This window comes from Petromyzon marinus, chromosome 63 (assembly GCF_048934315.1).
Source record: "Petromyzon marinus isolate PM22_M1 ecotype Great Lakes invasive population chromosome 63, UKy_Petmar_22M1.pri1.0, whole genome shotgun sequence".
NCBI lineage: Eukaryota > Metazoa > Chordata > Hyperoartia > Petromyzontiformes > Petromyzontidae > Petromyzon > Petromyzon marinus.
This window is the reverse complement of record NC_133729.1, coordinates 2121324-2145788: the sequence shown is the minus strand read 5'-3', so window position 1 is coordinate 2145788 and position 24465 is coordinate 2121324. Positions and strand designations below refer to the sequence as shown.

General features: G+C 51.6%; 1 protein-coding gene across 1 annotated transcript in view; it reads right to left on the bottom strand.

Moving 5' to 3' along the window:
- The window catches only part of EXOC2 (exocyst complex component 2), a 244203-nt gene that overhangs the window by 38439 nt on the left and 181299 nt on the right, over positions 1–24465 (bottom strand). The window contains exons 16-18 of the mRNA XM_032977440.2: positions 14472–14632; positions 10611–10732; positions 5547–5608 (exon numbers count right to left, since the gene is read on the bottom strand). Coding sequence (XP_032833331.2) covers positions 5547–5608; positions 10611–10732; positions 14472–14632 — 345 coding nt within the window. The remainder of the gene's footprint in view (positions 1–5546; positions 5609–10610; positions 10733–14471; positions 14633–24465) is intronic.

Sequence of the window (24465 nt, the reverse complement as noted above, 5' to 3'; positions counted from 1 at the left end):
CTCCATCTCTTCTCTAGCCCGTGCCGCGCCCGCTTAGCCCCCTCAATCCGGCCAAACAAAAGCTGTTTCGGCATGCGGTGGCTGGGCATGCGGGCTACATGACCCAGCTATCGCAGCCTTGCCTGCCGGAGGAGCTCACCGATGGGACCCTGCCCAGATCTTTCAAGGATTTGTGAGCTCCTCACACAATCCAGTCTGGTTAAACCCAGGATGGATCGTAGGCAGGCCAGCCTAAATGTTTCTAACCGGCGAAGATGTTCCATTAGGGGGGTCCACGTTTCGCAAGCGTAGAGAAGGGAGGGAATGACCGTGGCCGAGAAGACCTGAAGCTTAGTGCGGAGCGACAGACCAGGTAGCTTCCACACAGCGTTACGCAACCGATGAAAAGATATTGCCGCTCGACTGATTCAGAGTGAGACCTCTGCTGTTAAACTGGAGCCAGTCATAAGCACACTGCCCAGGTATGGGAAACTCTCCACTCTCTCCACAACTGCCCCATCACCGATTCGGAGTTGTGGGGGTGGAGTGTCCGATGGTACAAAATACCCAGGCAGGTGCTTAGTTTTGGTGGGGCTGATGGTAAGGCCCCACCTCTTAGTGGCACGCTCCAGTCTCAGCAGCAGCATCTCCAACTCCTCCTCTGACTGAGCAGCTATTACCAAGTCATCAGCATACATAACGTGGTTGAGCAATAGGGAGCCATCCCTTGACCGCACCCGGGCATCGATTAGCCTCCCATTATATCTGTACCATATGGAGATTCCCCCGGTACAGCTATTGAAGGCTTCACGAACTACGTGGTCAAAATAGATGTTAAATAATGTGGGAGCCAGAGGACATCCCTGTCGCACCCCAAGGTGTACAGGGAATGGCTCTGACTCCCGGCCACGTAGTTTTACCCGGGCCCGCTCACCATCATGAAGGTCCTTAATGATCGTGAGCAGAGGTCAGGTACTCCAAAAGCACGAAGAACGACCCAGAGCCCAGGCCTACTGATGGTATCATAGGCCTTGACCAGGTCAATAAAGCAGAGATGTAGGTCTTGTTGGAATTCCCTACACCTCTGCTGTAGCAGACGGACAGAAAGTGACACACAGTGACACACAGCACACACAGTGACACACAGCACACAGTGACACACAGTGACACACAGTGACACACAGCACACACAGTGACACACAGTGACACACAGTTACACACAGCACACACAGTGACACACAGTGACACACAGCACACACAGTTACACACAGTGACACACAGCACACACAGTGACACACAGTGACACACAGTGACACACAGCGACACACAGTGACACACAGTGACACACAGCACACACAGTGACACACAGCGACACACAGTGACACACAGTGACACACAGCACACACAGTGACACACAGTGACACACAGCGACACACAGTGACACACAGTGACACACAGCGACACACAGTGACACACACAGCACACACAGTGACACACAGTGACACACAGCGACACACAGTGACACACAGTGACACACAGCACACACAGTGACACACAGTGACACACAGCGACACACAGTGACACACAGTGACACACAGCGACACACAGTGACACACACAGCACACACAGTGACACACAGCGACACACAGTGACACACAGTGACACAGTGACACATACAGTGACACACAGTGACACACACAGTGACACACAGTGACACACAGCACACACAGTGACACACAGTGACACACAGCACACACATTGACACACTGCGACACACAGTGACACACAGTGACACACAGCGACACAGTGACACACAGTGATACACAGTGACACACAGTAACACACAGCGACACACAGTGACACACAGCACACACAGTGACACACACAGTGACACACAGTGACACACAGCACACACAGCGACACACAGCACACACAGTGACACCCAGTGACACAAAGTGACACACAGTGACACACAGTGACACACACAGTGACACACACAGTGACACACAGTGACACACAGCACACACAGTGACACACAGTGACACACAGCGACACACAGCACACACAGTGACACACAGTTACAGACAGCGACACACGGCACACACAGCGACACACAGTGACACACAGCACACACAGTGACACACAGCACAAACAGTGACACACAGCGACACACAGCACACACAGCACACACAGTGACACACAGCGACATACAGTGACACACAGTGACACACAGCGACACACAGCGACACACATCATCAACAACAACCGCCATTCGCCACTAACTGGCGGTGACGTCACCACGACGCTTGTTCCAGGCTATGTGCATGTTAAGGCCACGTGAAGTGTCGAACGCCCGCTGGCAGGTCACGGGACAGACCCAGGTGCCGTGGGTCGACTGACTGAGATGACTGGCCGATGCACCCTACCGTGCCAACTGACTGTGTTTTAGCCGCCTGGTGCTCCGCTCGTTGTTGTGAGCGTCGCTCCTCTGCCCTCCGTTGTTGCTGGAGGGCGACTGCCTTCAACTGCCCAGCAGCGTCCTTTATGAGCCTCCTCCACAGAGGCCGATCTTGACACCGCTGGTGCCAGTCATTGGCAAGTCCACTCAGCTCCACATCCTCTTGTTCACATCACCCCTTCTTCTCTCTTTGGCTCATGCTGCGCCCGTTTAGCCCCCTCGATCTGGCCGAACAAAAGCTGTTTAGGCATGTGGTTTCAGTTTTCAGTTTTTCAGTTTATTTATTTTGGTATAGCCCCGTGAGCCATTCGGCTCTTGAGTCGGGTGCAACCACAACAAACAAAAACACGAACAAGAAAAACACCTTAAAGTGACTATGTGACTGTGCAAACAGTATGCGGGCTACATGACCCAGCCAACGCAGCCTTGCCTGCCGGAGGGGCTCACCGATGGGACCTTGCCCAGATCTTTCAAGGATTTGTGAGCTCGTCACACAATCCAGTCTGGTTAAATCCAGGATGGATCGTAGGCAGGCCAGCCTAAATGTTTCTAACCGCCGAAGATGTTCCATTAGGGGGGTCCACGTTTCACAAGCGTAGAAAAGAGAGGGCATGACCGTGGCCGAGAAGACCTGAAGCTTCGTGTGGAGCGACAGACCAGGTAGCTTCCACACAGCGTTACACAACCTATACAAAGATAATTCCGCTCGACTGATCCAGAGTTGTGGAGGTGGAGTGTCCGATGGTACAAAATACCCAGGCAGAATACTTAGTTTTGGTGGGGCTGATGGTAAGGCCCCCACCTCTTAGTGGCACGCTCCAGGTTCGGTTTCAGCGCCTCCGACTCCTCCTCTGAGTGAGCGGCAATTACCAGATCATCGGCATACATAACGTGGTTGACCAATCGGGAGCTGTCCCCTGACCGCACCCGGGCATCGATCAGCCAACCATTGTATCTGTACCAGATGGGAATTCCTCCGGTACTGCCATCAAAGGCTTCACGAACTACGTGGTCGAAATAGATGTTACATAAAGTGGGAGCCAGAGGACATCCCCTGTAATAAAGGTCCTTAATGATTGCGAGCACGAAGAACGACCCAGAGCCCAGGCCTACTAATGGTATCATAGGCCCTGACCAGGTCAATAAAGCAGAGATGTAGGTCTTGTTGGAAGTCCCTACACCTCTGCTGTAGCAGACGGAAAGAAAATATTCAGGACCGCCCTTCCCTGAAACCGCATTGGGGTTCCGCAAGCCTCTCCTCAGCGTGCCTGGCAAGGCGATGTTGAATAATCCTTGCCAGGACCTTTCCCGGCACACTGAGGAGTGAGATGCCCCTGTAGTTGTTACAGTCTGTGCGGTCCCCCTTCTTAAAAAGGGGGACCACCAGGGCATCGTTCCAATCCTCCAGAACCCGTCCAGTGGTCCAGACTGTTGTTATGATGTCATGTAGGGCAGTCTGTGCACAAACGCCACCCTCCCTCAGCATTTCACTTGGGAGATCATTTCTGCCCGGTGCCTTTCCTGGTCTCAAGACTCCGGATCACCTTCATTACCTCCTCAATAGATGGCACCTCAGCCAGCCACTCACAGGGGGTAACTTCTTCCAATATTCGAGGTACGGCAGCCTCAGCAGGGTCATCCCCACTTTGTCCCACGATGTTTTCCATGCCGAGGGATTTCCCCTCCCCCAAGACCTCGCAGAAATGCTCAATAAATCTGAAAACCTCTTCCTGGAGGTCAGAGATTGGATCACAGCTCTATCCCCTAATGATGGTGATAGGTGTGGCGCTGCAAGTTACTTTTTTGATGGAATTAAAGAGTGATTTGTGATCGCGGGCCACTGAGGCAGATTCCATCTCTTCAGCAATCCGCGGCGGTGAGAATGGGCCCAACACTTTTTTTCTCAGCCAGCCTTAACACCTGCTCTGGTGTTCATAGACACGCACAGTACACACAGTACACAGATTATCGGAAGTTCGAGAGTTCAAATCCTGGTTGGAGGGGTTGACTCGGCCCATCAGCCTCCGGGGTCGTTAAAATAAGGCACCGCTTCGTGAGAAAGCCATAGGAACGGGAAATTTCCACCACTGGCTCAGGGTTGTTAATGGGATCGGAGCACCAATGGATCAACGCTCATTTGATTGGTGGCGTTGCGGTGAGCGCGCTGCACTATTAACCTGGCGTCCCGACTTCGATTCACGCTCACGGACACCCACACCAGTGGCGCTTGTCTGAACCGGTTCTGGGCCTCTCCTAGGTCGACTCAGCCTCAAACAAGTATCCGGAACGATGTGTAGTAAAGACTGCCACTGGGGAGACAAAGGCGGCCGGGCGTGGTGCTGGCCACCTACCCCCGCGAGTGCCACCGTTCCGGCCTTCAAAGGTGCTGCTGATCCTTGCTAACAGCACTTGTCCCTACAGTCTGTTAAAAGCTATATGCGGGATATTTGGTGTGGGGAGTGGTGGCGCAGTGGTTAGCACGTTGCACTGCGAACCCGGCATTGACCCGAGTTCGATTCCCGCCATCGGCCACCGACACCAGTGGCAATTATCTGAACCGGTCCTGGGCCTCCCCTGGGTCGACTCAGCCTCAAATGAGAACCTGGTGCAATGTATAAACATCGCCACTGGGGAGACAAAGGCGGCCGGGCGTGGTGCTGGCCACCCACCCCCTCGTGTGCCGTGCCGGCCTTCATAGGTGCTCGCTAACAGCACTTGCCCCTACAGTCTGTTAAAGTTATACGGGGGATCTTTGTCTTTATCTTTGTGTGTCTGTGTGTACGTGTGTATGTATGTGTCTGTGCGTGCATGTCTGCGCGTGCATGTCTGTGTGTCTGTGTCTATGTATGTGTGCACGTGTGTGTCTGTGTGTGTCTGTGTGTGTCTGTGTGTGTGTTTGTGTGTGTGTCTGTGTGTCAGTCGACCCGTGGCACCTGGGTCTGCCCCGTGACCTCCTGCCAGCGGGCGTTCGACACTTCACGTGGCCTCAAGGTGCACATGTCCTGGCACAAGCGTCGTGGTGACGTCACCGCCACTTAGTGGCGAATGGCGGTTGTTGTTGTTGTTGTGTGTATGTGTGTGTGTCTGTGTGTGTGTGGCATTGTCTCACCAGCGACGTCACACCTCTGTTGTCCATGGTCCAGTCCTCCTTGGCCACCAGACCTTTCACCTCTGCGCAGAGACAGAAAAAACACCCCCTAAGCAAAGCCTCAAACTGAACTATATCACGGGAAACCTTTTCGCCAGCATCAATGTATAGGCTTCATCCTTTTCTTATTTGTCATACTTTGATACTGGCAAAAACGGCCCCACCATATAGCTGCTCAACTCCGAGCTACAAATGGTCTCATTGTGGCATCGTCTTCGTACTGGTCGCCCTTTTTGCTGACGCTGGTGGTGAGACAAGGCCGTGAATAAGATTGAAAGCTGTCCCTGGCGTAGGCCAATCGGTTTCAAAGACAATGTGAAAAGGGGCCGTCCACAAGTGACGTTTCGGCTGCAACACGAGCAATCGTCATCAGGTGTGAAAACACCACAGCGAGAAAAAAATTGGAAAAAAAAGCGGCGGTTTTTTTTCCGTTCCAAATTTTCTTGCCGTGGTTTTTTTTTTCACACCTGATGACGATTGCTGCTTTTGTTGCAGTCGAAACGTCGTGAGAATTTTATCGTTTTATATTTGTACAATTTCATTGTTTCCCCATCTACGTGACTTTACCGAAAGAACCAAAGAATATAAACTAGTTTTATTTCTACCTGAGCTGCAACGTAGCTCTCTGTCAGAAGCCACCTGGCCATCACAAATGACAGCTCAACCAAGTGGCATCTTGTCAACATCATCGTCATCATCACCACCACCACCACGTGGACATTCGTAACAGCAGCAAAATACTCTAAAAGTGTGTTTCTACAGACTCATAGACACACATTGAATAAAACACGTGACGCCGATGTGGGAGGGGGGGGCGGGAAACCGGAGGACCCGGAGAAAAATCCTCGCGGCCACCACGTGGGCGAGGCGGAGAGACGCAAACTACCAAACAACACAGTCAAACCTTGGCCTTGCACTCGTATATCAGTGTGTGATCATGTGATGCTCGGCAGCACAGAGGCGTGTACACGCACACTGCTCGTATTGCACAGACCCCCTCGCTCGTTCACCAAGTTAATATTTGCTTAACATTGCTTGATCGTCTTGCAAAACACTCCGAGGCCAAGTTACTCGCAATACAACTATTTTGTCCTCTGTCAACGTGACACTTTTTTTTTGCTGCTTGGCCGTGTCGGGTGGTGGAGGGTTAGTTACGACGCATTTATAAATAACGCGATCTAACCCCACAAACCTTTACGATGAATTATTATGAATCAATGTTTTACTGTAATTACATTCTTTGGTTCTTTCGGTAAAGTCACGTGGGTATAAAATGAAATGAACAACGACGTTTCGGGCACAACCCAAGCGTCCGCCATCGGGTGGGAAAGCGTTGATCTGCTGCTGTGGCAGACTGCTTTTAAAAGGTTTGAAATGGGTGTAGCCCAAGGGTCATAAAGAAGTGGCCGGGGCTAGTGATGTTAATGTGAGAGATTAGCGTGATGTTAATGTGAGAGATTAGCGTGATGTTAATGTGAGTGATTAGCGTGATGTTAACGTGAGAGATTAGCGTGATGGTAATGTGAGAGATTAGCGTGATGTTAATGTGAGAGTTTAGCGTGATGTTAATGTGAGAGATTAGCGTGATGTTAATGTGAGAGATTAGCATGATGTTAATGTGAGAGATTAGCGTGATGTTAATGTGAGAGCTTAGCGTGATGTTAATGTGAGAGATTAGTGTGATGTTAATGTGAGACATTAGCGTGATGTTAATGTGAGAGATTAGCATGATGTTAATGTGAGAAATTAGCGTTATGTTAATGTGAGAGATTAGCGTGATGTTAATGTGAGAGATTAGCGTGATGTTAATGTGAGAAATTAGCGTGATGTTAATGTGAGAGATTAGCGTGATGTTAATGTGAGAAATTAGCGTGATGTTAATGTGAGAGATTAACGTGATGTTAATGTGAGAGATTAGCGTGATGTTAATGTGAGAGATTAGCGTGATGTTAATGTGAGAAATTAGCGTGATGTTAATGTGAGAGCTTATCGTGATACTAATGTGAGAGATTAGCGTGATGTTAATGTGAGAAATTAGCGTGATGTTAATGTGAGAGATTAGCGTGATGTTAATGTGAGAGTTTAGCGTGATGTTAATGTGAGACATTAGCGTGATGTTAATGTGAGAGATTAGCGTGATGTTAATGTGAGAGATTAGCGTGATGTTAATGTGAGAAATTAGCGTGATGTTAATGTGAGAGATTAGCGTGATGTTAATGTGAGAGATTAGTGTGATGGTTAATGCGAGACATTAGCGTGATGTTAATGTGAGAAATTAGCGTGATGTTAATGTGAGAGATTAGCGTGATGTTAATGTGAGAGATTAGCGTGATGTTAATGCGAGAGATTAGCGTGATGTTAATGTGAGAGTTTAGCGTGATGTTAATGTGAGAGATTAGCGTGATGTTAATGTGAGAGATTAGCGTGATGTTAATGTGAGAGATTAGTGTGATGTTAATGCGAGAGATTAGGGCCACAAGAGGTTCGTGGTTGGAGCCCAGCGGCCGCCCTGGTCAATACTGAGGTGGAGTAAAACCTGAACACGGTAGAGGCACAGACCCCCGCCACCAGCGCCCGCTCACGCCGCTGCTGGCGGGGAGCGGGGATGTTGGCCTACTCTGCCACGCGCCGGTGAGACGCCTGCGGCCGTCTGGAACGCTCTTCCTTCAGATATTAGAGAAGCTACTGGAGCTATGATGCACTTTTAAATCATCTAGTTTGACGAACTGATTTCTTAAGAGCTGCTTGTTTCTGTTGTTGTGTTTATAGTTTGTTGTCCTTCCCCTACGTACGCCGGTGCGAAAGAAGTTCAACATATTTATATATACGTACTCGGAGCCAGGGTTCGAAGTTAGGCGTTGCCTCTGGCTCAGTGTCTCCGGCACGTAAACCCTGGCTCCTCGAGGTTCGAGCCTTGCAATTCCACGTCCTCGCCACAACGCGGTGCCACGGTTGGCTAGGAGCTGTTTCATATCTCGCCTGGCACGCAGGAGAGCGGAGGTTGGAACCCGGCTTTGACGCCCGTCAATTTGGGAGTCTGCAACGTTTGCTCCCCGGGGCCACGTGGATGTTTCTCCTGGGTTCCTCCGGTTTTTCTCTCCACGTTAAGCACCAACGTCACGCGTTTAGGGTATTTAGCAGCTGCTATAAACGTCCACGTGATGATGATGATAAGCTATTTGGTTTGAGATATCATTTGTGATGGCCAGGCCGCTTCTGAGAAAGAGCCACGTGGCTCAGCGGGGCCTTACCTGGAAAAATAAAAAGTTTTGTTTTAGTGTGGGTTTCTGTGGGTTGCTGTGGGTCTATGGGTTGCTGTGGGTCTATGGGTCTCTGTGGGTCTATGGCTCTATGGGTGTCTATGATTATGGCTCTCTGTGGCTCTCTGCAGAAACACACGTTTATAGAGTATCTGGCTGCTATCCATTACCACGTGATGATGTTAAGCCACCTGGTTGGCCAGGCATGAAAAGAGCTAAACAGCAGCTCAGTGGGGCCTTAGGTTTAATTGTATAGTTTGTAGTTTGATGTATCTGGGACCCGGCCTTTGTGAAACCCTTGTGAGAGTGAGAGAGACAGGGAAGACACTCCGTTTGGCTGGCCATCAAACAAATACGGTGGTCACAGAATCGCACGGCGCGGTCAGATGCGCTTCTGTGGCCGTCTGGAATGCTCTTGCTGACAATATCAGGAAGCCATTGGGAACTATGATGCACTTTTACATCATCGTCCAGACTGACAAACTCATTTCTATAGACTCACGGGCAGAGATCCATAGACTCACGGAGAGTCCCGCAGACTCACAAAGAGCCCCATAGACTCCCACAGAGACCCACAGACTCAAAACGAGACCCATAGACACACACAGAGACCCATAAACTCGCAGAGAGACACATAAACTCACGCAAAGACCCACAGACTCACACTGTGACCCAAAGACTATTTCAGAGACCTATAGACTCACGCAGAGACCCATACACTCACACAGAGACCCACAGACTCACGCAGAGACCCATCGACTCACACAGAGACCCACAGACTCACACAGAGACCCATAGACTCACACAGAGACCCACAGACTCACACAGAGACCCATACACTCACACAGAGACCCACAGACTCACACAGAGACCCACAGACTCACACAGAGACCCACAGACTCACACAGAGACCCATAGACTCACACAGAGACCCACAGACTCACACAGAGACCCATAGACTCACACAGAGACCCATTTCTTTAGAACTGTTTCTTGTTTTGATTTAAAGTTTTCGTGACTGCAGGGATTCATCTTCTTGATTCTTTCGGTAAAGTCACGTAGAATGGAAATAAAATAATAAAAAAACACGATAAAATAAAACATAATAAAATAATATTTTTATTTTATTATGTTTTATTTTTAATAATATTTTTATTTCATTATGTTTTATTTTTATTATTTTATTTCCATTCTACGTGACTTTACCGAAAGAACCAATGAGATGCTTCTTGTTTGTTGTCTTTCCCCCCCACACCTTCGATGAGCGCAGTTCGGCTGCACATGGTGGTGTGAAAGAAGTTCAAATTGCACGCACACACGCACGCACGCACGCACACACGTACACACAAGTACACACGTACGTACACAAGTACACACATACGTACACACGTACACACGTGCGTACACATGTACGTACACACGTGTACGCACACACGTACATACACACGTGTACGCACACACGTGTACGCACACACGTACGTACACACGTGTACGCACACACGTACGTACACACGTGTACGCACACACGTACATACACACGTGTACGCACACACACACGTACACACGTGTACGCACACACGTACACACGTACATACACACGCACGTACACACGTATACACGTGTGTACGTACACACGTACGTACACACTCGGAGCCAGGGCTCGAACCTTGGAATTCAGCGTTGCTCCCTCAGTGCGGCCTGGGGACCCGGCTATCGTGGCCCGTGGCTCGCCGCCGGCACGGCGCAGCCGCCGGCAAAGTCTCACCGTGAGCCGTCTGCTGCAGCACGGTGATGACGGCGTAGACGCGCAGGTCCAGGATGAAGTCGTGGAGCCCTTGCAGCATGTCGCTGGGCAGGTCCAGCGCCGTTAGAGACTCCACGCAGTTCCTGCCAGAGACACCACCAGCAGCAGCAGCAGTAGCAGCAGAAGCAGCATCATCATCATCAGCATCAGTAGCAGCAGCAGCAACAGCAGCAGCAGCAGCAGCATCAGCAGCAGCATCAGCAGCAGCAGCAACAGCAGCAGCATCAGCAGCAGCATCAGCAACAGCAGCAGCAGCAGCAACAGCAGCAGCATCAGCAGCAGCATCAGCAGCAGTATCAGCAACAGCAGCATCAGCAGCATCAGCATCATCATCAGCAGCAGCATCAGCAGCAGCAGCATCAGCATCAGCAGCATCATCATCATCAGAAGCATCAGCATCATCATCATCAGCAGCAGCAGCAGCATCATCATCATCATCAGCAGCAGCATAAGCAGCAGCATCAGCAGCATCAGCAGCAGCATCATCAACATCAACATCATCAGCAGCAGAATAAGCATCATGATCAGCAGCATCATCGGCATTATGATCAGCATCAGGAGCAGCATTCATCAGCATCATCATCAACAGCAGCAGCATCATCGTCAGCATCATCAGCAGCATCGTCAGCAGCAGCATCAGATTCACTAGCAGCTTAATTAACAGCATCATCATCAGCGGCATCATTGGCATCATCATCAGCAGCATCATTGGCATCATCATCAGCAGCATCATCAGCATCCGCAGCATTCGCAACTTTCGCATCACCATCAGCAGCTTCACCATCATCAGCATCATCACAATCACCACCATCACCACCATCATCACCACCATCACCACCACTATCATCATCAGATCCCCCGTGTATCCTGTAACAGGCTATAGGGGCAAGTGCTGTTAGCGAGCAGCACCACCTATGAAGGCCGGCACTGTGGCACACGAGGGGGGTGGGTGACCAACACCACGCCCGGCCGCCTTTGTCTTCCCCAGTGACGATGTTTACACACCGCACCAGGTACTCATTTGAGGCTGAGTCGACCTAGGGGAGGCCCAGGACCGGTTCAGATAATCGTCACCGGTGTTGGCCGTGAGCGGGAATCGAACTCGGGTCAATGCCGGGTTCGCAGTGCAACGTGCTAACCACTGCGCCACCACTCCCCACATAGCGCAGCGCTAACCGCTAGTCAGGTGGGGGGAGGGGGGGTAACCCCTCCAACAATGAGAAATGAGATAGTTGTTAGTAAGTAAGGAGTTGTTAGTAAATAAGGAGTTGTTAGTAAGGAGTTGTTAGTAAGTAAGGAGTTGTTAGTAAATAAGGAGTTGTTAGTAAGGAGTTGTTAGTAAGTAAGGAGTTGTTAGCAAGGAGTTGTTAGTAAGTAAGGAGTTGTTAGTAAGGAGTTGTTAGTAAGTAAGGAGTTGTTAGTAAGCAAGGAGTTGTTAGTAAGGAGTTGTTAGTAAGGAGTTGTTAGTAAGGAGTTGTTAGTAAGTAAGGAGTTGTTAGTAGGCAAGGAGTTGTTAGTGAGCAAGGAGTTGTTAGTAAGGAGTTGTTAGTAAGGAGTTGTCAGTAAGCAAAGAGTTGTTAGTAAGCAAGGAGTTGTTAGTAAGGAGTTGTCAGTAAGTAAGGAGTTGTAAGTAAGCAAGGAGTTGTTAGTAAGTAAGGAGTTGTTAGTAAGGAGTTGTTAGTAAGTAAGGAGTTATTAGTAAGTAAGGAGTTTTGATTTAAAGCTTTCGTGACTGCAGTAATTCATATTCTTAGTTTTTTCGGTAAAGTCACGTTGAAGAGAAACAACAAAATAACAAAATATATATAAAACAATAAAAAATTCTCACGACGTTATTTTGTTGTTTCTCTTCAACGTGACTTTACCGAAAAAACTAAGAATAAGTAAGGAGTTGTTAGTAAGTAAGTTGTTAGTAAGTAAGGAGTTGTTAGAAAGTAAGGAGTCGTTAGTAAGTAAGGAGTTGTTAGTAAGTAAGGAGTTGTTAGTAAGTAAGAAGGTGTTGATGCCTTCAGGGAAGTCGTGGACTCTGTAGACACAACTGCGCACAATTCTGTGAGTCGCTGTAAACTGCTTTGCCGTTACTTATCGCCAATTATGGGCTCAGACTCTTGTCCTATCATCTCACAGAGTACCTGGCACGTAATAATAATATGCTACATAGTGGCAGTCGCAAAATGCCCATCTATTACTAATAAACCCCAATGATCCGATCGAAATGGGGGATTTAGATCGGATCATTGGGGGGGCACGTGCCCCCCCCCCCGGCTCCGCCAGAGGCTACCGCACCACCATCCTCACCACCACCATCACCATCCTCACCACCACCATCACCACCTCCACCACCACCACCATCACCACCATCACCACCACCATCACCACCATCACCACCATCACCACCTCCACCATCACCACCACCATCACCACCATCACCGCCTCCACCACCATCACCACCACCATCACCACCATCACCACCACCACCATCACCACCACCACCACCATCACCACCATCACCACCACCACCATCATCATCACCACCACCATCACCACCACCACCATCACCACCACCACCATCACCACCACCATCACCACCACCATCACCACCACCACCACCATCACCACCATCACCACCACCATCACCATCACCACCACCACCATCACCACCACCACCACCATCACCACCATCACCACCACCACCATCATCATCACCACCACCATCACCACCACCACCATCACCACCACCACCATCACCACCACCACCATCACCACCACCATCACCACCACCACCACCATCACCACCATCACCACCACCCTCACCACCATCACCATCACCACCATCACCACCACCATCACCATCACCACCACCACCATCACCACCACCACCATCACCACCACCATCACCACCACCACCACCACCACCACCATCACCACCACCCTCACCACCATCACCATCACCACCATCACCACCACCACCACCATCACCACCATCACCATCACCACCACCATCACCACCATCACCACCATCACCACCTCCACCATCACCACCACCATCACCACCATCACCGCCTCCACCACCATCACCACCACCATCACCACCATCACCACCACCACCATCACCACCACCACCACCATCACCACCACCATCACCACCACCACCATCATCATCACCACCACCATCACCACCACCACCATCACCACCACCACCATCACCACCACCATCACCACCACCATCACCACCACCACCACCATCACCACCATCACCACCACCATCACCATCACCACCACCACCATCACCACCACCACCACCATCACCACCATCACCACCACCACCATCATCATCACCACCACCATCACCACCACCACCATCACCACCACCACCATCACCACCACCATCACCACCACCACCACCATCACCACCATCACCACCACCCTCACCACCATCACCATCACCACCATCACCACCACCATCACCATCACCACCACCACCATCACCACCACCACCACCATCACCACCACCATCACCACCACCACCACCACCATCACCACCACCCTCACCACCATCACCATCACCACCATCACCACCACCACCACCATCACCACCATCACCATCACCACCACCATCACCACCATCACCACCATCACCACCACCACCATCACCACCACCATCACCACCACCACCACCACCACCATCACCACCACCCTCACCACCATCACCATCACCACCATCACCACCACCATCACCACCATCACCATCACCACCACCATCACCACCATCACCACCATCACCACCACCATCACCATCACCACCACCACCACCACGGCCACCTGAGCGTGGTGACCAGCTGGGGTAGCCAGCGGCCGGGAAGTTCCCGGGCCCCCCTCCACCCGTCCCAGGGCTTGGCGCCCCCCACGTCCCTGCCGGGGGGAGGGGCGGCGCCCCCCCTCAGCAGCTTCACCTGCAGGGCCAGAACCTCCCCCAGCATCTTCTACACACACACAGTCACATACAGACACACACACACACACAGTGACACACACACACAGACACACACACACAGTCACACACACAGACACACACACACAGACACACACACAGTCACACACACACACACAGTCACACACACACAGACACACACACAGACACACACACACACAGACACACACAGTGACACACACACACACACAGACACACACACACAGTCACATACACACAGACACACACAGTCACACACACACAGTCACACACACACACAGACACACACATACACACACACAGACACACACACAGACACACACACACAGACACACACACAGTGACACACACACAGACACACACACACAGTCACACACACACAGACACACACAGTCACACACACACACACAGACACACACACAGACACACACACACAGTCACACACACACAGTGACACAACAACAACAACAACAACAACCGCCATTCGCCACTAAGTGGCGGTGACGTCACCACGACGCTTGTGCCAGGCTATGTGCACCCTGAGGCCACGTGAAGTGTCGAACGCCCGCTTGCAGGTGGTCACGGGGCAGACCCAGGTGCCACGGGTCGACTGACTTAGATGACTGTCTGATGCACCACCTGTGCCCCCTACTGTGCCAACCTGCTGTGCTTTAGCCACCCGGCGCTCCGCTCGCTGTTGTGAGCGTCGCTCCTCCGCCCTCCGTTGTTGTTGGAGGGCGACTGCCTCCAACTGCCCAGTAGCATCCTTCACGAGCCTCCTCCACAGAGGCCGATCTTGACACCGCTGGTACCAGTCATCGGCAAGTCCACTCAGCTCCACGTCCTCCTGTACCACATCACTCCATCTCTTCTCTAGCCCGTGCCGCGCCCGCTTAGCCCCCTCAATCCGGCCAAACAAAAGCTGTTTCGGCATGCGGTGGCTGGGCATGCGGGCTACATGACCCAGCCATCGCAGCCTTTCCTGCCGGAGGAGCTCACCGATGGGACCCTGCCCAGATCTTTCAAGGATTTGTGAGCTCCTCACACAATCCAGTCTGGTTAAACCGAGGATGGATCGGAGGCAGGCCAGCCTAAATGTTTCTAACCGGCGAAGATGCTCCATTAGGGGGGTCCACGTTTCGCAAGCGTAGAGAAGGGAGGGAATGACCGTGGCCGAGAAGACCTGAAGCTTAGTGCGGAGCGACAGACCAGGTAGCTTCCACACAGCGTTACGCAACCGATGAAAAGATATTGCCGCTCGACTGATTCGGAGTGAGACCTCTGCTGTTAAACTGGAGCCAGTCATAAGCACACTGCCCAGGTATGGGAAACTCTCCACTCTCTCCACAACTGCCCCATCACCGATTGGGAGTTGTGGGGGTGGAGTGTCCGATGGTACAAAATACCCAGGCAGGTGCTTAGTTTTGGTGGGGCTGATGGTAAGGCCCCACCTCTTAGTGGCACGCTCCAGTCTCAGCAGCAGCGTCTCCAACTCCTCCTCTGACTGAGCAGCTATTACCAAGTCATCAGCATACATAACGTGGTTGAGCAATAGGGAGCCATCCCTTGACCGCACCCGGGCATCGATTAGCCTCCCATTATATCTGTACCATATGGAGATTCCCCCGGTACAGCTATTGAAGGCTTCACGAACTACGTGGTCAAAATAGATGTTAAATAATGTGGGAGCCAGAGGACATCCCTGTCGCACCCCAAGGTGTACAGGGAATGGCTCTGACTCCCGGCCACGTAGTTTTACCCGGGCCCGCTCACCATCATGAAGGTCCTTAATGATCGTGAGCAGAGGGTCAGGTACTCCAAAAGCACGAAGAACGACCCAGAGCCCAGGCCTACTGATGGTATCATAGGCCTTGACCAGGTCAATAAAGCAGAGATGTAGGTCTTGTTGGAATTCCCTACACCTCTGCTGTAGCAGACGGACAGAAAATATGGCATCTGTGCAGGACCGCCCTTTCCTGAAACCGCATTGGGGCTCCGCAAGCCTCTCCTCAGCGTGCCTGGCAAGGCGATGCTGAATAATCCTTGCCAGGACCTTTCCCGGCACACTGAGGAGTGAGATGCCCCTGTAGTTGTTACAGTCTGTGCGGTCCCCCTTCTTAAAAAGGGGGACCACCAGGGCATCCTTCCAATCCTGCGGAACCCGTCCAGTGGTCCAGACTGTTGTTATGATGTCATATAGGGCAGTCTGTGCACAAACGCCACCCTCCCTCAGCATTTCGCTTGGGAGATCATCTCTGCCCGCTGCCTTTCCTGGTCTCAGACTCCGGATCGCCTTCAATACTTCCTCAGCAGATGGCACCTCAGCCAGCCACTCACAGGGGGTGACTTCATCCAATATTTGAGGCACCGCAGCCTCAGCAGGGTCATCCTCACTTTGTGCCACGATGTTTTCCTGGCTGAGGGATTTTCCCTCCCCCAGGATCTCACAGAAATGCTCAGCAAATCTGCGAACCTGTTCCTGGGGGTCGGAAATTGGATCACCGTTTTTTCCCCTAATGATGGTAATAGGTGTGGCGCTGCAGGTTACTTTTTTGATGGAGTTAAATAGAGATTTGTGATCACGGGCCACTGAGGCAGACTCCATCTCCTCAGCAACCCGCGACCACCACCCATCCTTGCAGCGCCTCACGGCTCTCCGAACCTCCGAGCGAAGGCTGCGGTAAGCCTCCTCATTCTCTGACGTGGGATTCTGTAGCCGATGACAGTGGGCCTGTCGCTTTTTCTCAACCATCGTGAACAACTCCTCTGTCATCCAGGGTGTCTGGGGAGGTCTGGACCGCGTACCCAAAGCAGCCACTGCAGCTGCATGAGTCACAGTCCTAAACCTCGCCCATTTACCCTCGACATCAGGAGGAGTCGGGGACGATGCCAATCCCAGCCGCAAGCGATGATGAAATTCTCGCTTGCAACTTTCATCAGATAACTGAGACCAGGCCACTTTAGGTTGGAATGGGGTCCTGGGTGTACACCCACCACCGGAGTGGAAGAATAGCAGGCGCATCTTACAGATGACTAGTCGATGGTCAGAGGGCAGATCAGCTCCACGGTAGGTCCTGGTGTCAAGGACATGGGCTCGCATTCGCTGGTCCGTCACTATGTAATCCAGCAGATGTTCTTGCTTGGACCCGGCATGCATCCATGATGTTGTGTGGATGCGCCGATGCCGGAACAGCGTGTTGGTAATTACAAGCCCATGGGCTGCACAAAAATCTAGCAGCCTCCTACCGTTGTTATTGAGCTGATCTGGCCCATGCCCTCCAATCACTCCAGACCAGGTGCCAGTATCATGACCAACTCGGGCATTGAAGTCACCCAACATGATGACTCTATCCCGAGGGGCCACTTTAGCCAGCACCTGTGACAGGAGGTCATAGAAGGCATCTGACTCATCGGCTTTGCCTGCATCCCTCCACGGATGTTCATCTTCGGTGGGGGCATAAGTAACCACGACCACCATTCCTCGCCTCCGGTTGATGGGAAGGCGAGCCCAAAGTAGCCTGGGGCTTACAGCTTCCCACACCTCACCGCCACGCTCCCACGCCCCCTTCATTCTTTTGTTCAAAAGAAGACCCACACCCTGTTGTTTGGCAGTCTGCTGCCCCGAGTAGAGGACTGTCCACCCCTCATGGTGGCAGGAGCCAGAGCCGGTCCACCGGACCTCCTGAATGCCGCATAGATCCAGGCGGTACCGGTCCAGCTCCCGACAGAGGAGTGGCAGCCTCTCCTCTGCAGTGAGCGTTCGAACATTCCACGTGGCCAACCGTAGTGGCTTTTCGTTGTTTCTGGAGTAGCCCCGAGGGTAGGTATTCAATCTCCTGGCTCCGCCAATTGGGGTTTGGCCAGGAGACGTCATAGACGCCTGGCCCCCCGGGGCCTCCGGCACAAGCTTAGTTGTTACATATTTCAGTTGAATTCGTAGTTTCGTGGTAATTAATTGAAGGTGGAGGGGTTACCAGCCCCTCGCACCCGTCCAGAGCCCCCGTTTAGCCCCTGTGGTGGACACATTTGCCATGAGGGGAGGAGCCAATCAAAATTGGATCTCCCCCCACAGCGCTGTCCACGACAGAGTTGCCCGTCCGGCACCGCGAGGAGGTAGGGGGTTGTTTTGCCGGTGACACACACACACAGACACACACACACACAGTCACACACACACAGACACACACAGTCACACACACACACACAGTCACACACACACAGACACACACAGTCACACACACACAGACACACACACAGACACACACACAGTCACACACACAGACACACACAGACACACACAGACACACACACAGTCACACACACAGTCACACACACACAGTCACACACAGTCATACACACACAGTCACACACACACACACACAGTCACACACACACAGACACAGTCACACACAGACAGTCACACACACACACACACAGTCACACACACACACACAGTCACACACACAGTCTCACACACACAGTCACACACACACACAGACACACACACACACAGTCACACACACAGACACACATACACACAGTCACACACACGCAGAGTCACACACACACACACACAGACACACACACAGTCACACACACACACACAGACACACACAGTCACACACACACAGTCACACAGACACAGTCACACAGACACAGTCACACACAGACACAGACAAACAGTCACACACAGACACAGTCACACACAGACACACACACACAGTCACACCCACACAGTCACACACACACACAGTCACACACACACAGTCACACACAGACACACAGTCACACACAGACACACAGTCACACACACACACAGTCACACACACACAGTCACACACACACAGTCACACAGTCACACACACACAGTCACACACACACACAGTCACACAGTCACACACACACAGTCACACAGTCACAAAAGACAGTTACACACACACACAGTCACACACACACAGACACACACACACAGTCACACACACAGACACACACACACAGTCACACAGTCACACAGACACACACACACAGACACACACACACAGTCACACACACACACACAGACACACACACAGTCACACGCACACACAGACACACACAGTCACACACACACAGTCACACACACACAGACACACACAGTCACACAGACACAGTCACACACACACAGTCACACACAGACACAGACAAACAGTCACACACAGACACACACACACAGTCACACACACACAGTCACACCCACACAGTCACACACACACAGTCACACACACACACAGTCACACACACACACAGTCACACACACACAGTCACACACACACAGTCACACACACACACAGTCACACACACACAGTCACACACACACAGTCACACACACACAGTCACACAGTCACACACACACAGTCACACACACACAGTCACACACACACAGACACAGTCACACACACACAGTCACACAGTCACACAGTCACACACACACAGTCACACACACACAGTCACACACACACACAGACACACACACAGTCACACACACACACACAGTCACACACACAGACACACACACACAGTCACACACACACACAGTCACACAGACGCACACACACAGACACACACACAGTCACACACACACACACAGACACACACACACAGTCACACGCACACACAGTCACACACACACAGTCACACAGACACACACACACAACGTCATACACACAGTCACACACACACAGACACACACACACACAGTCACACACACAGTCACACACACACACAGACACACACACACAAACAGACACACACAGACACACACAGACACACACAGACACACACACACACAGTCACACACACAGTCACACACACAGACACACACACACAGACACACACACACAGTCACACACACAGTCACACACACACACACAGACACACACACACACAGTCACACACACAGTCACACACAGCCACACACACACAGACACACACACAGACACACACAAACAGACGCAAAAAAGACAAAGATCCCCGTGTAGCCTTAACAGACTGTTGGGGCAAGTGCTGTTAGCGAGCAGCACCCAGGCCGAGGGGGGTAGGGGGGGTTGTGAGGGGGGGTAGGGGGGGTTGTGAGGGGGGGGTAGGGGGGGTTGTGAGAGGGGGGTTGTGAGGGGGGACAGGGGGGGTAGGGGGGGTTGTGAGGGGGGGGTAGGGGGGGCTGTTAGGGGGGGGGTTGTGAGGGGGGACAGGGGGGGTAGGGGGGGTTGTGAGGGGGGGGGGTAGGGGGGGTTGTGAGGGGGGGGTCTGAGGGGTAGGAGTGATACTCTGACGGCCCCGGCTGGCGTGTGATTGGCCGGTGGCCTTGGCACCGCCCTCCCCACGTGGTGAGGGTACAGGAGAGGCTGCCCCTGTGGGGGTCTCTAGAGCCTCGCCCTCACCACAGCGGTGGCGACGATGACGACGATGATGACGATGATGACGACCATGATGACGACGATGACGACCATGACGATGATGATGACGATGATGACGACCATGATGACGATGATGACGATGATGACGACCATGATGACGATGATGACGATGATGACGACCATGATGACGATGACGACGATGATGACGATGACGACCATGATGACCATGATGACGACCATGATGACGATGATGACGATGATGACGACCATGATGACGATGATGACGATGATGACGACCATGATGACGATGATGACGATGATGACGACCATGATGACGATGATGACGATGATGACGACCATGATGACGATGACAACCATGATGACGACGATGACAGACTATGATGACGATGATGACGACGACCATGATGACGATAATGATGACGATGATGATGATGACGATGATGACGATGATGACGATGATGTTGACATGTTGATGACGATGCTGACGATGACGACGACGATGATGACGATGATGACGATGATGACGATGATGATGACGATGATGACGATGATGACGACGATGACGACGATGCTGACGATGCTGACGATGACGACGACGATGATGACGATGATGACGATGATGATGATGACGATGAGGACGATGATGATGACGATGATGATGACGATGCTGACGATGCTGACGATGACGACGATGATGATGTTGACGATGATAATGATGATGTTGACGATGACAATGATGGCAATGACGACGCTGCGACGTTTATTTACGTTGGCCCAGGGAGCTGTGGGAACGAGCCGGAGGGGAGAGGGAAGCCCCTCCCCCACACCTACCCCAACAAAGACAAAGATCCCCCGCGTAGCCTTGGCAGACTGTCGGGGCAAGAGCCGCTATGAAGGCCGGCACTGTGGCACTCGAGGGGGTGGGTGGCCAGCACCACGCCCGGCCACCTTTGTCTCCCCAGTGGCGATGTTTACTACACACTGCTACGAGATACTCGTTTGAGGCGGAGTCGACCTAGGGGATACCCAGAACCGGTTCAGATAATCGCTATTGCAGGAGGTGTTGGCAACCGCGCGTTCAACTCGGGTGGCCCGGTTCGTAGCACGGCGCGCTAACCACTGCACCACCGCTCCTATCCTCCCCCCCCCCCGCCCCGGCTATTCTAGAGCGGCACCACGACCTCAGAAACAATGGCGCCCGTTTACAAGATGAACAACTACCGCCACCATCACCACCGCGACCACCGCTGCCACCACCACAACCACCACCACTGCCACCACCGCCACCACCACCACCATCCACCCCCACCACCGCCACCACCCACCCCCACCACCGCCACCACCACCACCGATCCCGCAGCAGCAGCTGCACGCAACGGGTTCATCGGCGCATCCCGTCCAGGTCCTCGATGTATTCATATATTATATAGATACAGTGAGGGAAAAAAGTATTTGATCCCCTGCTGATTTTGTACGTTTGCCCACTGACAAGGAAATGATCAGTCTATAATTTTAATGGTAGGTTTATTTGAACAGTGAGACAACAACAAAAATCCAGAAAAACGCAAGTCAAAAATGTTATAAATTGATTTGCATTTTAATGAGGGAGATAAGTATTTGACCCCCTCTCAATAATAAAGATTTCTGGCTCCCAGGTGTCTTTTATACAGTTAACGAGCTGAGATTAGGAGCATTCTCTTAAAGAGAGTGCTCCTAATCTCAGCTTGTTACCTGTATAAAAGACACCTGTCAACAGAAACAATCAATCAATCAGATTCCAAACTCTCCACCATGGCCAAGACCAAAGAACTCTCCAAGGATGTCAGGGACAAGATTGTAGACCTACACAAGGCTGGAATGGGCTACAAGACCATTGCCAAGCAGCTTGGTGAGAAGGTGACACCAGTTCGTGCGATTATTCACAAATGGAAGAAACACAAAAGAACTGTCAATCTCCCTCGGCCTGGGGCTCCATGCAAGATCTCACCTCGTGGAGTTGCAATGATCATGAGAACGGTGAGGAATCAGCCCAGAACTACACGGGAGGATCTTGTCAATGATCTCAAGGCAGTTGGGACCATAGTCACCAAGAAAACAATTGGTAACACACTACGCTGTGAAGGACTGAAATCCTGCAGCACCCGCGAGGTCCCCCTGCTCAAGAAAGCATAAATACATGCCTGTCTGAAGTTTGCCAATGAGCATCTGAATGGTTCAGAGGACAACTGGGTGAAAGTGTTGTGGTCAGATGAGACCAAAATGGGGCTCTTTGGCATCAACTTAACTCGCCGTGTTTGGTGGAGGAGGAATGCTGCCTATGACCCCAAGAACACCATCCCCACAGTCAAACATGGAGGTGGAACATTATGCTTTGGGGGTGTTTTTCTGCTAAGGGGACAGGACAACTTCACCGCATCAAAGGGACGATGGACGGGGCCATGTAACGTCAAATTTTGGGTGAGAACCTCTTTCCCTCAGCCAGGGCATTGAAAATGGGTCGTGGATGGGTATTCCAGGATGACAATGACCCAAAATACACGGCCAAGGCAACAAAGGAGTGGCTCAAGAAGAAGCACATTAAGGTCCTGAAGTGGCCTAGCCAGTCTCCAGACCTTAATACCATAGAAAATCTGTGGAGGGAGCTGAAGGTGCGAGTTGCCAAACGTCAGCCTCAAAACCTTAATGACTTGGAGAAGATCTGCAAAGAGGAGTGGGACAAAATCCCTCCTGAGATGTGTGCAAACCTGGTGGCCAACTACAAGAAACGTCTGACCTCTGTGATTGCCAACAAGGGTTTTGCCACCAAGTACTAAGTCATGTTTTGCAGAGGGGTCAAATACTTATTTCCCTCATTAAAATACAAATCAATTTATAACATTTTTGACATGCTTTTTTTCTGGATTTTTGTGTTGTTATTCTGTCTCTCACTGTTCAAATAAACCTACCATTAAAATTATAGACTGATCAATTCTTTGTCAGTGGGCAAACGTACAAAATCAGCAGGGGATCAAATACTTTTTTCCATCACTGTAGCTATATTATTATTTTACAAGGTAAGGCCCGCTAGGCTATCACAAATGACAGCTCAACAAAAGTGACATTTGTAGCAGCAGCCCAAGACTGGGAACCGGAGAAATATCCACACGACCATGGGGAGAGAGAGAGAGACGCAGACTCCAAATACACAGCAGCAGGCATCGTCTAGGGCCAGGATCGAACCCACGGCTTCCCGTATACCAGGCGAGGGAGTTAACTTCTCATAGCCAGAGCAGCGCCCCCCAATCAAAATCGATTCCACTTGGCACGATGGCCTCCTCTCAAAGTGCACCTAGCCTGGCACAACCGCCGCGGTGACGTCACCGCCGCGGCCGTGACGCCGGGCGCACGCCACCCCCCCCCTCCTTCTCCCCGCCTCCCTCCCTCTCTTCAGAAG